The sequence below is a fragment of the Chrysoperla carnea genome, chromosome 2 (assembly GCF_905475395.1).
Source record: "Chrysoperla carnea chromosome 2, inChrCarn1.1, whole genome shotgun sequence".
Lineage (NCBI taxonomy): Eukaryota > Metazoa > Arthropoda > Insecta > Neuroptera > Chrysopidae > Chrysoperla > Chrysoperla carnea.
The window spans coordinates 902001-919517 of NC_058338.1; the positions used below are offsets into that span (position 1 = coordinate 902001).

Consider the following 17517-nt stretch of genomic DNA (forward strand, 5'->3'; position numbering starts at 1 on the left):
GACTTCTGAATAATAAAAAATAATTCTTCATTCAAAAATATTTCGTGTCAAAAAAGTACAGTTAGTTATTTATGTGTGTACTATAAGTAAGTACTGTGTGATTCATTTTAGTAAAGTAGGTAAAGGTTGAATATTGTGTAAATGTGTACAGTACACACCAAAAGCACAGATCTAGAGAGGAGAAATTGAGGTAAATGTCTCTTTCAAGGATAATCTAGTAAATTCAGGTCCGTACGCGGTAATTATAAAGAGGGGGTGGTATAAACTTTTGTTTTTCATGTTACAGAAAAACTCTTTTCCAAAACTCGGTGTGTATCGATCGTTTAGAAGATCTTCAGAGATTGTCAAACTAAGGTATATTTTAAGGTGAAGCAAAGTTGAAAAGGCGCGTTCATTTGTCGCTGTTATCACTGATTTTGAAACGCATCTTCAAATATGGATTTAAACTAAGGGTGCCTAAGTCTTCCTCCCATATTTTAAAGTTTTTTCTAGGCTCAATATTGGGCCCAGGGTAGCTCCAAACGCATTTTGATCAATATCTCCGGTTCTAGATGAGATAAAATAAATTGGATGGCTCCTTTGAATTAATGAATCACCCAGTGAAGATTCACACTTATATGGTAAGTGCCATAAATGGTCTTTTATCGTACGCATATTTATAAATCGATTATCATAAGGTTCACTATTGGGTAAAAATCACCATTCCTTCCTCCACATTAGCCCCACAGACCTTTTAACATTGTAACAACAACGCAACAGCAGGTCGCCAATAATCTTTGAAACAAGTTTATCAAGTTCAATATCAGTTTTTTATGCAGTCAATAACACCTTCTGTTTTTTATAAACGAACAATCTTACGGAATCGCACACAAATCAAAACATTTTATTAAAAAATAGTCGTAAAATCGTCATTTAAATTAATTACAACTAATTTAAATAAAAAATAAGTGGCAGTAATTTTTTTTATTGCTAAATATTTTGCAATAAAATTAGAAATGTTATAAAACAAGATTATGTTAATTTATGCAAAAATGTTTCGTTTTTTATTGGTTATCGGCTTTGTTTGTGGTGTGTTAAAAAGTGTTTGGGCTTTGCCATTACCACAGCACCAATATGGGACCACACCAATACAATTTATACCGATTGGGTAAGTTTTTTTTTTTAATTGACAAAATTTATGTGACTAGTTTACATTTGATTGATTTATTGGGTTTTTGTGGCGAGTTCTTTATAGTTCTACTTCTTTTCATGTTTTACAGCTTGCCACCGTCCTTAAATACCGATATACGAGCGCCGAATCGAATATTTTTTGATCAATTAGGCACCTTTATACAATCCGCCTCGTTTTTACCAATCGAAATTAACGTTCCTGACACTATAAATACTATCTACAACGGAGCAGTGGGTGCAGCTCAACGATTTCCATTAATTAATCGATGGATAACTGGAACAGAACCACGACCCTATCCAAATCTATTTATTTTGTTACCAATGGGACATCCAGAAATTCAACCACAAAAACATGATCAATTAATGGAAAAATTTTTAGGATTACATTTACCATTTCAAGATTTGAAATATAAACCAAAGAAAAAGAAACCAACGGAAGTTCCCAAAGAAACGCCCGGAAAAATTCAAGGCGAAGATACAAAGAAAATTATTGGTGAAAAAAATAATCAAAATTGTACAACAAAAAATGATTTGGTGGAACCAGAAGATATCGAAGCGAATAAAGTGTTAATGGAATATTTGGAAAGAGTGAAAGAACATAATAAACTCTTTAAAAATGGAATACATGGGAATCGATTAATTGTGCCAGAACCAATAATGCCCACGTATTTGGATACAAATGTACGAGATAATAATGATTTTGGGTTTATTCGTGGTGGGGGCTATGGATTGTATCCATTCCATCAAAACTAGACATTTTGGATTTTTATATCAAATATTCGAACAATTCAAATTTTGTACGAACAAATTCGAAGTTTCTTTCAGTAACTTTTACAAGCGTGTTATTTTTTATTTTATTTATTAAAAAAAATTATTGTAATAAATTTGCGACAAACAATGTTCAACCTTCCCAAAATCCCGTTCGATTTTTTAGGTACAATATTTTACGACCTTTAAACAATTTTCTATACAAAAATATATACACAAATGTAATGTTTATTGCCTATGCTGATTAATTTTATAAAAAAAATGTGATTATGTACTAATTTTTTAAATATAAATTTCTGTAGGCAACACACATGACATAACTGTGCAATTTTTGTATAGAAAATAGTAGTAACATAATTTTTCTTATAAAGAATTATTAGTTTTGTAAAGGGTTCTTTATGGCAACCTTCCCTATAAACAGTGCATATCATGAAGTGACGCTAAGTTGATTTTATTAATAACAGTTATTTCAAAAGGTAAGGTCACAATTAAAAGAAAATCGAATATTACTTTAATAAATATAGTTATTATCTTTTTGTCATCGAAAGTACCTTGGTTTGATTTGATAATATCTTAATAATTATCATTATTTTCTTAGTTCAGTTCACCAAGACCTCTAAATTTAGAACTATTCACAATAATTTTGGATAAATCGAATTGCATATATGGAATTTGACCATAACTAAAGAAGTTCCAAAAATTTGACCAAGGGATTCAAAAAACGTTTTGGGTACAACAACAAAAATTGTAGAAGCATTCGAAATATGACTAATTAAAAAAGTTAACTTAAATAGTTTTAATAATTTATTTACGTATAAATATTTTTTACAATTCTTTTTATGAATATGCATTTTTTATTGGAAAACAATGTTTTCCTAAAAAAAAAAAGCTAAATTTTTTTTATTTATAAATAAATTTTGATAAAGCGTATTTGAAACAAAATCACATAACAGTTTTTTTTTTCTGGAACATGGAACAATCTTTCCCAAAAGTCCTTATCCCTTAAAAAAAATAATAAATCGCGCGCTATTCAAAAGAATTTATTTCTTAAAACAGACTTTTCAAAATATATTAAAGATAGTTAAGGAAATTTGGTTCAGATTTTATACTAGCTTGTATTGATCAAAAGGATTGTATCCAAATGTTTATGGTTCCAAAGGACCTTCAAGGGACGCAACATCATCAGGTGTAGGTAATCGTTTCGCTTCATATTCATTTTTGTCGTATTTAATTCCGGCTGGATGGTTGAAAGCATAGAAGAATCCACGTGGCTCTGAAGTGACACCATCTTCACCATATTTAGCTGGATCCCATGTACCATCATCTTCACCTTCTGGTCGTACATATACGGATTCTTCTGCACTGGCGGCTGCTTGATAATTTTGATTGCTGGCCGCAGCTTGTGGAAGGGGAACTGTTTGGTAATTTTGATTACTGGCTGCTGCTTGGTAGTTTTGACCACTGGGAATTGTTTGGTAATATTTATTGGTGGCGGCTGGTTGATAATTTTGACTTGCAGCGGCTACATCATAGTTTGGCCAACGAGCTATGTCAGGTTTTGGGTCATCGTTGTATATAAGTCTGAAAAGAAGCGTTACAAGAAATTTAAAAACTCCAGGCTTCCTTAACAGTACCTCTATCGACCTCTGTCGATATCCGTACTTATTTCGAATGTCATAATTTTCACCTCCTAGATAGGATGACATCCCCCATGGGGCAAAGCGCATATTGACACAATATCACTTTTCTTTCTTGGGCTATTTACTACTTCCTGACCAAATTTCAAGTCAACTGATCATTTCCCATATTTCGCGAGGGTGAAATATCTTAGTGACTGCGAACAAGTAAAAATTGATAGACGTACCTGTATTGTGATGGGCTAACTTTATTAGCTTCAGCGGCTTCTTTCCACGCTTTTTCATGTGCTAAACGAGCCGCCCGTAAAGCTGGTGTCTCTTCAACAGGTTTAAGCACAACTTTAGGAATATTATCCTCTTGATGGAATCCATTACCAGTATCCCAATATTTCACTTTGATCACACGACCATTTGGCTCAATCCAATTGTAGGCGCCTTTAACATGTTGTGAGTATGCATTCTTCGATTCAACTTTTGCATCAGCGGGATTTGAGTAACCGTACAAATATCCACCTAAACCATCTTGTCCATGAAATTGTGACACATCATATACGTCTTCTACTTTTTCTGGTTCTTCTGGTGATGTTCGTGCAACTGGTACAGTGCCAAGAAATGGTGCAAACTTTAAATTTGTATTTTGATTGGCAATATATTGTGCGGCTTCTTCTGGTTTTAAATCCAAATGGATTTCGATATTTGAGTTTGGGTCTTGTTGAGCATTTGCATGTATGCAAAGCGCACCAACCTGAAATCAAATGAAAATTGGAATAAATGCGAGTTAAATCCTGTATAAATGAAATATATATGAAGGTAAATTAAATTGAGTCCCAAGTTTGAAACGCTTAGCAATATGGAGGCTCAAATAGAAAATTAATCGAAAGAATTTGGCTCAATCCAATTGTAGGCACCCTGGACCTACTACAATGAATAACAAAAGCTAGTAGACAGTATTCCTTTTGATAAGGAACCCTAAAATTTATAGTTCCGGTTCAAATGACACACCTTATATGACCTTTGTAAAAACAGACGAGTCCGTTTAAAATTGATTACCATAATTTTAATTTTAGAAAAATAATTGTAATTTTAACTTGTTTTATAACAGCTAAAAAAGAAGCACCATTATTATATTATGTTGAAGCAAAGACCCTCATATTACTTTCATATAATGTATGACATTTTTACCAACAAAAAAATTTAAAATCTAGATCATTCGACGAATAGCATTTTTTGAGAAATCTCTAGAATAATCCTGATACAGGCTTAACATAATTTTGAGAAGAAGTACGTTTGTCTGTAGACTTTTTTTTCGTCTTCGATATCGCGCGAACAAAAAATTATTTCGACTTCGATGAGGTGGCGATCGATACGTATTAAAGGCAATATGATCCGAAAAGAATTTCATAACATTCGATCGAGTCAGCTGAGTTTTTTTTTCTTCAATTTTTATAACTTAACTGAAGGGTCGCACTAGAGTCTGGTCCACGGCTTGTTTTTCAAGTAACTAAGGTCCGATCTTCGAAGGTAAAAAACACGAACTAAAATTATTATTTAATGGAACAGTTCTTACTGACGCCTCCAAAAGATTTTTTGCATCCGTGCTTGCTCATTTATGTACAGTACGTATTATTCAAACTCAAACGATTGAAACTTTTGATTTTGAACTTTCTCACACATCGGTAGGTATGTGTATATGAAAGTCGATTATGCAAATATTGTAATAAAATAATAAATTTTTTATTTTTGTTAATTTTGTTATTTTAAAAATAGAAGATTCACAAAGCATTTATGATGTGAATCTGTCAAGGTTACAACATCACTAACAAGTTCTGAGTTCTCTGTAAGTAAAGTACGTATTCAACAAAATCTTTGTAATCTTATAAAGTTGTTATCCCTGAACATCTTCAATTTGTTAATTGCGTAGAATCAATTAAAAATCGTACGTAGATCAATCTTTTTTTATTATTACTTATCCAAGTTCAATTTATTTTACAATCCATAAACAATGAAGTGTAAATAAACTTTATTTACTTCCATTAGCAACTGAGTATTTAATTAATTAGTTATATAGGTACATGTGAAATTAGTGTTTGACACATGGCCGTATCGAGGGGAGGGGGGAGGCTCCTCTGAATCGGGATTTACCACCATCATCAAAATAATGTGATTGTAATTTTCTTTCTTGTTATATAGGCAATTTTATTACAGATATGATATATAAATTATATAATGAATAAAATTTAATCCTAATATTATTTCTCTAGCTTGTATTTTCCTAAGCGGTTCATTTTTAGACCGTGCGTCTATTTTATTTGATAGTGGAATAAGGAAGATCTTGAGTGGACCATTTATTTTTCCACTTTTACCTCCCCCTCTTAGGCCAAAAACTGGGTACGCTATTGGTCAACATTTTAAAGTTTTCACAACCACAAGGATTCCAGTTTCCAACAACAAATACAATACAACAACTAAGAGAATAGATTGTTTAAATACACAGTGCGTATTGAGTTATGTATTTTTTATAAGATGGAGCAAACGATTTAGCCTGAAAGACAGAAACCAGGTTTTTTCAAGATGATAAGCATCAGGCTATTATTTTGTAAATGTGTTAAAACATAGGAATAGCTAGGGACTCAAAACCTAGAAATAGCTAAAGTTTAACAATTACAAAGGTCATACTTTAGCTATTTGGTGAAAAAAACTTTTATTTCGAATATAATTTACTAATTTCAAAATAGATATTGAAGAACGACATATTTTTGTGGAAATCAAAAAACGAATAAATATTTTTTGATTAATTACAAATAAAAGTAAGAATTATTATTTAATATAATTTATTATTATTTTAAGAACACCAAAAATGTTTATGCGAAATGACCCAATTTTCATGTGAGAATCCCTAATTCTTTCCAAAGTTAAAAAACTAAAAGCAAGTTTTGTTTATTACAATAATATTTTCAAAAGCATCCATGGAAAATTTAAAACTATCGTGTTTTTCATTTACTTTATTATAGAAACGTATAATTATTAAAAGATTATTTAATGCTCTTTTACCATGATTATTAAATAAATAAATTTTATAATAATTTAAAATAACTCACCAATAAAAATATTAACTTCATATTTAAAAAAAACTTATTAATAAATAAAAATGATTGTTTATAATAAATAAATTATTAAATAATTATTATTTGAGATGGAAAATCAAAAATTGACTAAATAAGTATTTGAGATGAAACTCATATATATACTTAAAATTATAAATATTAACCAATCATAATTATTAATTTTCATTTTTTAACCAATCATTATCAACTATTTTAAAAACGTGTTTTTACTTCCTTGTTTATAAAAAGTAGGTAAATCAAGAATTTTGTGATTGTGGAAATAATTTGGTGCAATGTATCATGAATTTTTCGAAATGAAAATGTCCAATTAAGAGAATTTTCAAATGGTATATGTGCTTGAAACTTTTTCTATTTTTATTTAATTTTATCGCTGTTTGAACTATGAATTTATTTTTCTAGATTTTTACAGTTTAAAAAAAATTTTTTTTTCAAATCCTTCAGAAATTGTGAAAACTTTACTATTTTTATATATACAGATCAATAAAATTGAAAAAAAAAACCCACACCCACGCCCACCCACACCCACACCCACACCCACACCCACACCCACACCCACACCCACACCCACACCCACACCCACACCCACACCCACACCCACACCCACACCCACACCCACATCCACACCCACCCCCACACCTACACCCACACCCACACCCACACCCACACCTACACCTACACCCACACTCAACCCAACCCAACAAAACCTAACCCAGCCTAACCCAGCCTAACCCAGCCTAACCCAGCCTAACCCAACCTAACCCAACCTAACCCAACCTAAATTACAAAAATTGTGTTTTTTTGAATTTTTTATGATTTTTTCGATTTTTACAAATTGCAAAAAGTGTAAAAAAAGTTTTTGTTTCCGATTTCGATAAAACTAAGTTTATAAGGTAACTTTGACCCGAAAATTACAAAAATTTTTTTGTTTGAAAAATTGTTTATTTGACCATTAAATGAGTAATTTTCGAGATATTTTATGAATCTGACTGTAGAGCCAACATTTTCATTCCGTTCAGTCTCTGAAATTATTCCGCATTGAATCTAATTATTCCGAAATTGTCCTTTTCATTTCAATTACGATTCATTACTGTTTCGGACACACAGTAATAAGTTGGACAAAGACCCAAGATATTTGTTATTCATTTTATTACATTAGTTTTTTAAGAAATTGTCCGAAACAAAAGGTAATCAATTTTTAAAATGAAAATGATTTTTTTTCTAAACCATCCCTGAACTATAGCGAACAAAACAAACAAAAATTTTGAAAATCGGTCCAGCCGTTTTTGAGTTTTAGCGAGACTAACGCACAGCAATTTATTTTTATATATACAGATTAATAAAAAAATACTTAATTCTTTCATTGATACATGAATTTATTACAACTTCTGTATGAGAACCGTACAAGGAAGTTAATAGATCCTTTTTATGTTTATAAAATTTTGTTTTGTTACATACGTACGTTTGTGTTTACTAATTAAAAATTCATAATTTATTCATCATATTTTTAATAACTATACTGGTGGCTATTCTTCATGTATTGATTGTGTTTATTTTTACTATTCTTACTTAATACTACAGTATTTACTACTATAGTAACGAATAAACACGGGGCTTTACACGTGTGTGTGTTTCTATTGCAGCCAACTACCTTAATTAGCCATTCAATTAACAGCCTAGCCTTCTTACTAAACAGTGCCGTTCAACTAACGGCTTTATTATATTCAGCCATTCAATTAAACAGCTAGACAAATGCCTTAGATCGATAGCGTTTAATTATTCGAAAATCCGAGTCTTTATGTACGATAATATTACGATACTGGTTACGATATAAGTTGCTCACTTCAGGTTGTGACCAATATGCCTGGCGCGAAGAACCACATTCTGCCTTAGTTCCCAAAACTGAAACCAGTATCGAATCCAAATCTCTAGTGTTTAATAATGTAACTAAAACATATTTTAAAATCAGTCAATTGAACTAAATCAACTTTGGGGCACTATTGATTTACCTAGCAAAGCGAACCTGTTTATTGTTTTTAATTAAACAAATACAAGATACAACATCGTTGTAAATTTTATGTATTAACCAAAACAAATACAAACACAGTTACACTTTCAAACACGCTTAACGAATTTATTTTTTTTTTTCTTTCGTCTTCCGAGGATAATAATTACTCATCATTTAAGAAAGGTCTCTCATAAATCATAAGATTTCACAAAAAATAAAATATAAAATTTTCCCAAGAAACAAAAGCCCCTAAAAAAACTTTTCCTCTTAAACAAATTTTTAACAGGAAGTTATAAGAAAGGCAAGTTTTTTTTAAATTTTAAATTGTCTTAATTGCCAAATTTGAATACGTTGTGGCAAAAAAAAATTTTGTGCCGGATATAATTTGCTAATTTCAAAATAGATATTGAATATTTTATGTAGAATTATATCCAAGTAATTTTCCAAAATTGAATTTCAAAATTTTTTAAGCAATTCAAAAACTAATAAACATTTTTTGATTGCTTACAAATAAAAGTAGCAATAATTTTTTTATGATTTTGGACACAAAACAAAAAATTAATGCGAATTCACTTTAGTCAAATAATTTTATTGCTTTCATCTCATTTTAGGTGGCCATAAAAATTGGAGGAATCCATTTTGAACCCACAATTGTGGATTCTACAAGTTCTACAGGTAATGTAGACGCGTTATCTCAAAAACTATTATTCTGGCATTAATTTAAACAATATTTTCACAGGGTCTAGATTATCTAAGGAAATGATTCGTATCTAAATCGATGACAAATCGAATTTTTTCAATTTTTTTTTTAAAAAGTTCAATGAAATTTAAAAATCATTTCATTTTGCCTGTGATCTTTGGTAAATTTTACTTAACATCAAAATTACTTCATCTTGAACTCGACAATATTTATTATTTATAAAAATGACCCTGTGTTCAATAAAATTGTCAATAAGTACTTAAAAAATTACATCTTCCGTAATTTTATCCATTTCCTAAGTTAATAAATAATTTATTTCAAAGTCTCTTGATCACAATAAACACAATTTTGGGGCCTCTTGCGAGACAAAATTTTGAATGATTTCATTTTGAAATTGTGATTTTTTAACAAAGTACTTTATGGAAGAACTCAAAATAATGTTTATTGTACAAAAATTAATCAGTGATTGGTTTTTAACGCTTTTTCGATATTTTAGACAATATTTTTACGCCTACGTCATACAAATTGCCTAGTTTACGATATTTTTTAGAGCATTTTCGTACATTTACGTCATACAATTTGCCTTGTTGACTCGTCACTGGACAGCCGAATGCATCACTTCTATTAAAACTACTTTTAGTGATTAGATGAACTTTCAAATGTCAATAATTCTTCTAAAAATTAAATATTCACAAAATTAAAATAAAAATCAACCAAAAAAAAGATGTTTTGTAAGTTTTTTTTTGTGTCTTGTAAATAAATTTTTCTTAGTCAATTTCCAAAAACTCATCAATATATTATAATATCGATTAAAAATAGAAAGAAAGACCTTCGACTTTTTGGACGATTATAATGAATCATCAATATTTTATTTAAATATTACACTTGATAGTGCGTCACTAAATGCGATCAAAAAAATAAAAAATAATATTTTTTCGATAATATTAAGAAGCTTAAAGAGGTTTATCGAAATCGGACGACTCAGTAAAAACCCAAGCGTGATCATACACCTGAATTGAGAACGTCCCCCCTTTTTCGTCGGTTAAAAAATTATGAACCTTTAGTTTTAATTAGAACGCATTTTAAATTTTTATGCAAAAAATTAATAAATAATACCTAGCAAAGTTTAAATAATAAATGTTGATTAAATCATCACCTTATCCTTTACAGAAGAATCTACGTCATTCCAATTTTGTAAGAAATCCGGCTTCTTGCAGTTACATCAAGATGGCTATTCTTAACTCTCATATAGTTTTATGGAGGTTTTAGCAATTTTCTAGAAAAATTTTTCGAAACTAAAAAAAACAGCCATAAAAAAGATTATTTAGAGCGATCAATTGATTAAGACAAGATTAACACGTCTCAATTTCTTAATGTTCGGCTCAATTTCCCAAGAAGAAACGTGAGGTTACAGTTCCTTGAAAAGTGGTAAGTTTCCAACGCCGCATTTACCCCTAGGTGGATTTTGTGTACAAGCCTGTTTTTAGTCTTTGTAAGTCTACCTGGGACCCTAATCGGGCGCCCCTTGACCAAAAATTTGCCTACTTCGATCCACTTTTCTTCTATTTCTAGCCCACAGAAGTTTTTTGATTTTTGGTGGATTCACCTAAGCGGTTTGCCTATGCAAATCTCACTCTGGCAACGTTGATTTTTGAAACTGCCAGTTATCACGGATGTGTATTATTAGTCAATCGGTGATTTTATATTTCTTTTTGATCTTATACAAGATCAATAGGACCAGGGTTACCATCTCGCTTATATTACCGGATGAAAGCCAGGCGATCTTATGCAAGATTAACGAGAAATAAGAATCACTAGGTCGATATCCAATCTTTTGCTTCTTATTTTTCATTCATCAACTTCTATCCGAGGCTTCTAAAATTCTTCGTATAATTGATGACACATCTCTGATTCTCTATATATTCATGAAAGTGATATGAGTATTTTAGTTAATTTTTTAGCTAGTCAATCACAATAAGGTACATCGTATCTTTTGTAAATATGATCGATCAATGATTATTTCATCCGCCTAACCTTGGTAATGAACATTTTTTAAATTTTTTTTTTCGTCTTTAGGGCAAATAATTGGTTATTTATAAAGATATTCGTGAATCTTCAATTAAATATCAAATATCTACTTATTCAAATTAGTTCCGATATCTCATTTTTATCAATTATTAAATATTATAAAGTTTTTATTCTTTTTCCTTATTTTAACTTCAATAATATAATTAAATGATTCCCCGAGAAATAAACTGGCATAAACAACAGAATCTTTATCCGAACAACTTTAAACAAAATTAGTATTAAACAAAAGTATACTTAATGTCACAAAAAATGCTCGTTTTACATATAATATTATATGTAAAACGAGCATTTTTTGTGACATTAAGTATACATATAAGTGGTAACATCTCACCAAACAACCCTGTGAACATTCCAAATCCTATTGTATGAGTATGGAAGTAATTGGATGTACCTTAACTAATTTCTATCAAAAATTATCTTTATTTTAAAGATATATGCAAAAAAATTTGATAGCAAAAACAAAAGACAATTATCATAAACTTTGGAGGAGAAAAAAAATTTGCTAGCAAACTTATTATTCAATTTTAAAAAACAGTACCGCAACGCTTAAGGTGCTGATTATTTTTTTATTAAATAAATTTTCCCTAAATCTTTTCGATTAGAAAGATGTTAATTTATTTTTAAACATTATTTGATTAATGACTCATGATAAAATATTAAAACCCAAAAATTATTTAAATAAATTTATTTAGAATTAATTTAATTGAAAAGATTTTTAAGAGATAAGCAAATTAATTTAAATTAATTCAAAAAATAATAGAGAGCTTTGTCTGATGATTAATGCAGGATTATGATAAAAACGTTTGAACGATATTAATATTAACTAAGTCGACCCGGGCGGAATTCGTAACCCGTAACTACCCTTTCCCCTTGGCTAAAAACAACAAATTTTGTAGAAATGTGGACTAAAACGAGGGCTTTTTAAAACGAGGGCATAAAATTGTGAACAAAAGGGAGAATAAGTGAGGTCAACGAAAATAAGGACTATAACACGGTAGCCTTTGTTTTTATACAGTTGAAATTTCCCAGTAAAGCGAGCGGGTATCTGAAATATTCAATTCTCTATCAGAAATATTTTTTATAGCTTCAAGAAGATGATGTTTTTCGTTACGATCGGGATCTCAGTGATACCGTTTCTGTTTTTTTTCTTGGGCAAATTTAAAATATTTTTGACCTACGTATCCAATAACAAACGAATTTTCTGGAATTTGGAATTGTAATTTATTTTAAACTTGCATGCATGCTAAATTGCTTGAATCCAAACCTGTTTTTTGGATTCACAAAAAATAAATTACTTTTTGTAAAAATTATTATTTTTAACTTTTTTACTTAAAACAATAAAATATAAATTATTTATTCATTATTTTAATATTTTTTTTTAATTTTTATTATCAATTTTTTGTAAACAAGGCCTTTTTCAGTTTCACACACTGCAGGTCACAGTCACATACATAAAAATTCATTGACATCGCCGCTTCACAAAAAAATTTCTTGCATCAGGAAATGCGAATAAATTATGACAACACGGGTTCCATGAAAGTCACGGCAGCTATAAAAAATACTTGTCTTGGAAAAATAATACAAGGTTGTGCAATAAGATGTTAGAACTTAAATGAGAGAGAACACATTGTCCCAAAAGATGTTATCACTTAAATCGGGGGAGAAATAAGAAATAGTGTAATGGAAAAGCAATTTTTCTTTTCGAAAATCATTTTATCTGACACTCAACATCCTAAAAATATTGGGCAAAACGATTCGTATTTAACAAAACGATTTTAAATGTTGGGAGGGGTATTTGTGTACAAGTAGAGTTGCCTTTTTGTCTGGCATTTTTTTTACGCATGCCCACGAAATGGACCACCATCGGTTTTACTTGCTCAAATTTTCAGTCGTTCTGAGACGTAAATCCACATAATTTGGAACTATTTAATTTTCTTTTAACTGCTCAAGACTTTAAATTTTCCAGAAACTAACACACCCTTAAAATATAAAACATATTATTCGAAGAGGTGAGTACGTAGATAATCTATTTTTATAGAGACGAACGCGCCGGACGCTATTTACTATGATTAGATTTACAATTTTTTATTTCCAGTGTGTAAAATTAAGATTTACAATTATTTAGATTACAGCATCTTATTACGTTAAACATAATTAACATTGAAATTAAATTGTTATTTAACGCAAATATTAGCACATTTGATAAAATTCTATTCAAATTCCAAGTGATTCCATTTATTTATAAACTACCAAAAATTTATGGATACACCTGCAGAAGTTAAACAATTTTGGGACCATTAAAATTCAATTTAATTACAATTAAATCACTTTATTGTCGTGGACAATTAATTTTGTTGTAATTAAATCTCCAACTGTTCTTTATAAGTTGATAATTCAATTACATTAAATAACAACTTTTACAATTAATAAAACTGCAATTTTTAATTGTTTTTACAATCCATTTTCGTAACTGACTAAACTTCTTACAAATGGAATTCCTTAAACTAAAAACAAATAAATCAGTTAAGAAACTTAAAAAATAATCCAAAACAATAACGCATTGTGAAAATCTGTCTTATCAGATTTTATTCGATATTTAATTTTCAAAAAAAAAGGCTTGTTTTGCAATTTTGAATCATTCTATTCATATTAAAATGATATCGAAAAAGGCGGTATTGATTGCGCCCGATGGAGGTTGGGGTTATATGATTGTATTTGGTTTTACATGTGTATTGGTAAGTGCAAGGAATTCTTGAATCTTAAGTTTTTCTCTTAATTTGAACTTATAATTTTTAAGGGCACAGCAGTATCCCCGTTGCATTCAAGTTTTTCAATAATTTTTGGTAAATTTCTAAGTGAAATTGGAGATGGACCAAGTTCAGTTGCAACTGTTACCAGTGTTTTTTCTTTGTGCTTCACATTTACAGGTGAAATTCGCCCAAAAGCTTAGCAAATATTTTTACTCTTAATTTCATTAAACGTAATTTCTTTAAATTTTAAAACAGGAGTCTTGGCAAATCCATTAATCCAAAAGTTTCCACTGAGAACAATAAGCTTCTTTGGAGCAACACTGTTTGTAATTGGAGCCTTATTGAATATATTTGTGACTAAAACATGGCATTTAGTTGTTACTTATGGAATTTTATCTGGTCGGTATCACAAAGTTATAGTTTTATTTTTATGGCTCTCCAATCAATAAACGATTTTCTTTTTTCAGGTACGGGATTCGGAATTATCTTACCATGTATTCTAACAAGTATAAATAGTTATTTTGATAAAAAACGTGCGACCATGAATAGTTTAGCACAATTGGGCACTTGTCCACTATTTATTGCACTGCCAATGTGTTTTCAATATTTTATGGAACATTTTGGATTCCGTGGTACAGTTGCCATATTGGCTGCGTATTCAGCAAACATGTTTATAGCAGTGGCTGTAATGGCACCCGTGGAAAACCATGCACGGAAGGAATATGAACTAGTCACAGGTATGTACTTGATATATATTGATGAATACAAGTAAAATGTTTCTCTGAATTAAAAAAAATACAGAGAGTGGATCGGTAAAAAAAGTGACGTCATCACATTGGTATGTTACAAAACTTGTGTACCGTTTCGATTCCGACCCCACTCTGTTCTCCTTCTTCTTTTCACTATCTACTTCTTTGATTATTTTCTAATCTGTTTTCGAATGAAGCGAGAGAAATGTGAGAAAACCCCTCGATTTTAATTTGATGAGAAAACAGCAATTCCTAAAGTAGTCTATAATTTTTTACAGTGAATATAAATGGGAAAACTTTGGAAAGTGTTACGAAAATCGTAAATGAAAATATGGAAAAAGAAACAAAAGTAATCGATGAAAACTCAAAATTAACCGAAGATAAAGATAATTGTACAATAAACCCGAAATTAGAAGAAGCTCTCAATAATAAATTTGGACTATGGTTCGTTAAATTTAATTACATTAATTTAACTTTACGATGAATAATTTAATTGCTAAGAGAAGTTTTTCAATGAAATTCTTTATTCCAGAAATTCAGGAATTATTATTCCGAGACCATGTCTGCGATAATTAATACAATATTTTTGTTTATTTAGGCAACGAATTATTCATATGTTTGATTTAACATTGCTCCACGATTGGAAATTCGTTAATTTGATCTTTGGCATGGCAATGTTTTTTAATTTAGATGTTTATTACCTAACAATGTCACCAATGTTTTTATTGCGCCGTGGATTTGATCCAAATCAGGTAGCATTTTGTGTGACCACAGCTGGACTTGGAGACTTTTGTGGACGATTTACTTTGACCTTAATAAGTAAACATGTACCATTTAAGTTTTGGTTTGTTGTACTCTTTGCCAGTTTTCTGATGTTTCTATTACGTATTGGTAAATCGATTTTTTTTTCGTAATTTTCCGCCAAAACTACTCAGATAGTTTAAGATACGGTATAAGGTCAACCTTTTGATAACTAGATGGGACATATTTTTTGTGAAATTTTATTGATTGATTGAGACAAGCTATCAATCACTAAATTTCCTAAAAAATATATCTCATCTGGTTGGCAGATGGTAGAAGGTTGATCTTATACTCAAGACTTATTCCAAGACTTTTTGACATCATTAAATTTTTGATATTTTGTAGTGTTTATGATTGAAATGTCGTACACGTTAATGTTGGGATTATTTTTCGTAACTGGATTTAGTCGAAGCTATGTACATACTCCAGTTCCAATTTTATTCACAGAACGTTACAATATTGAACGATTTCCAGCTGTTTGGGGATTATATTCAGTTGCATCTGGCTTTGTAAATATAATATTAGGGGTTTGTATAGGTAAGACATTCAGATTTACTTTTGACCAGATAATTAGGTCTCCTTATAAAACTCTTACCTGTCCAAAAATAGTCCAAAATAGAAAATTTCAACAGTCTCCTGCTAATGGGCTTTGGCTTGCAAATTTGTTGCAAATTTGGATTCAGGGATGCAATAAACTGATATCTGACTGAGTACTTCCTTCTACACATAATTTTCCCCCTTGTCAAAGCCCAAAATTTAACCTGAAAGTTTCAATTTCTCTTCGTTAGTCGAATGTTGTTAATATTTATACTTCCAAATTATTTTTGCAGGTTCCGTAGCAGATTATTTTAAGAATGATACATATACAATGCACACATTTACAATAATTTCAAGTGTTTTAATCACAACATGGTTTATTCAAGCATATCTCGAAAACCGCCCAAAGAAACAATAGATTATCGAGTATAGGAAATCTATACTTCCTTGAAAACCTCCTTTTTTCAAAGATATTTTTTTTGTTTTTTAAAGAAAGTCAAAATTCGACTTTATACTATTCTGTGATTATATGCAAAAAAAAAACGTTTAGATTTAAGACACAAAGCCTCAACTTTGAAAGTTTATTAAATAAATTTTTTTCTATATCGAAATCTCAATAAAAATAACCTTTTTCTTTTTATAAAACAAAAAATTATTATTTTTAATAAAATTGATTTTATTTGTCCTGTGTTTTATTTTATAAATTAAGAACCGAAAAGGAATGGGAGGGACAATCTTAAACAACCCCAAATATAAAGGATCAAGCCAAAATTATGAAAATTGAAAATTTATGAGAATACCTTTATAGAGTAATCCCCTGGGACAAAAGGATGAATGCACTTAGAGATTCGATATTGTGTTCATATTGACATGACACTTATTCTGTCATCTATCTATCTTTGTTTATTGTGAGTGATATTTCGTTTATCGACAAACTTCATAGTGTTAAACAACTATAACTAACTTCAACATGTAGTTTACATGTCAACCTGTACGCGCACATCATAAAAATTCACTCTTATTTCATAGAGCGCTCAAGAAGAGTAACTTTACAAAAACTCCTGCACCGATACCTGACTATCATATCATAAAACAGCAAATTTTTTCTTTTTGGACAAACCGAATGATGGAGAATAGTTGGATCAGATCTTTGAAAATGACCTACTTGTTTTTCTATGTTTTTTCTC

General features: G+C 30.1%; 3 protein-coding genes across 3 annotated transcripts; 2 read left to right on the forward strand and 1 right to left on the reverse strand.

Annotated features, from left to right (window-relative positions):
- Window positions 1-852: 852 nt before the first annotated feature.
- Window positions 853-2006, forward strand: LOC123291570. Its single transcript, XM_044871905.1, has 2 exons — window positions 853-1147; window positions 1260-2006. Exons 1-2 carry the CDS (start codon window positions 1014-1016, stop codon window positions 1921-1923), a joined length of 798 nt encoding a protein of 265 aa, XP_044727840.1. The 5' UTR covers window positions 853-1013; the 3' UTR covers window positions 1924-2006.
- A 958-nt stretch (window positions 2007-2964) lies between these two features.
- On the reverse strand, window positions 2965-6728 carry LOC123291567. The gene is made up of 3 exons (XM_044871901.1): window positions 6674-6728; window positions 3803-4320; window positions 2965-3519 (listed from the first exon to the last, which is right to left on the reverse strand). Exons 1-3 carry the CDS (start codon window positions 6692-6694, stop codon window positions 3084-3086), a joined length of 975 nt encoding a protein of 324 aa, XP_044727836.1. The 5' UTR covers window positions 6695-6728; the 3' UTR covers window positions 2965-3083.
- Window positions 6729-14115: 7387 nt separating this feature from the next.
- Window positions 14116-16748, forward strand: LOC123294146 (monocarboxylate transporter 7-like). The gene is made up of 8 exons (XM_044875241.1): window positions 14116-14228; window positions 14291-14420; window positions 14499-14642; window positions 14711-14980; window positions 15271-15436; window positions 15591-15883; window positions 16139-16330; window positions 16624-16748. Exons 1-8 carry the CDS (start codon window positions 14148-14150, stop codon window positions 16746-16748), a joined length of 1401 nt encoding a protein of 466 aa, XP_044731176.1. The 5' UTR covers window positions 14116-14147.
- Window positions 16749-17517: the final 769 nt, after the last annotated feature.

What these genes read in the sequence shown, in the direction of transcription:
- LOC123291567 (XM_044871901.1), bottom strand. Translation starts at nt 6,694, where the DNA reads ATGAAGTTAATATTTTTATTG. An exon ending in TGAAGTTAATATTTTTATTG is followed by an intron (nt 4,321 to 6,673) that starts GTGAGTTATTTT and finishes ATTTGATTTCAG; the next exon opens with GTTGGTGCGCTTTGCATACA. An exon ending in GTTAGCCCATCACAATACAG is followed by an intron (nt 3,520 to 3,802) that starts GTACGTCTATCA and finishes GCTTCTTTTCAG; the next exon opens with ACTTATATACAACGATGACC.
- LOC123294146 (XM_044875241.1), top strand. Translation starts at nt 14,148, where the DNA reads ATGATATCGAAAAAGGCGGTATTGATTGCGCCCGATGGAGGTTGGGGT. An exon ending in TTGGTTTTACATGTGTATTG is followed by an intron (nt 14,229 to 14,290) that starts GTAAGTGCAAGG and finishes ATAATTTTTAAG; the next exon opens with GGCACAGCAGTATCCCCGTT. An exon ending in TTTGTGCTTCACATTTACAG is followed by an intron (nt 14,421 to 14,498) that starts GTGAAATTCGCC and finishes ATTTTAAAACAG; the next exon opens with GAGTCTTGGCAAATCCATTA.
- LOC123291570 (XM_044871905.1), top strand. Translation starts at nt 1,014, where the DNA reads ATGTTAATTTATGCAAAAATGTTTCGTTTTTTATTGGTTATCGGCTTT. An exon ending in ATACAATTTATACCGATTGG is followed by an intron (nt 1,148 to 1,259) that starts GTAAGTTTTTTT and finishes CATGTTTTACAG; the next exon opens with CTTGCCACCGTCCTTAAATA.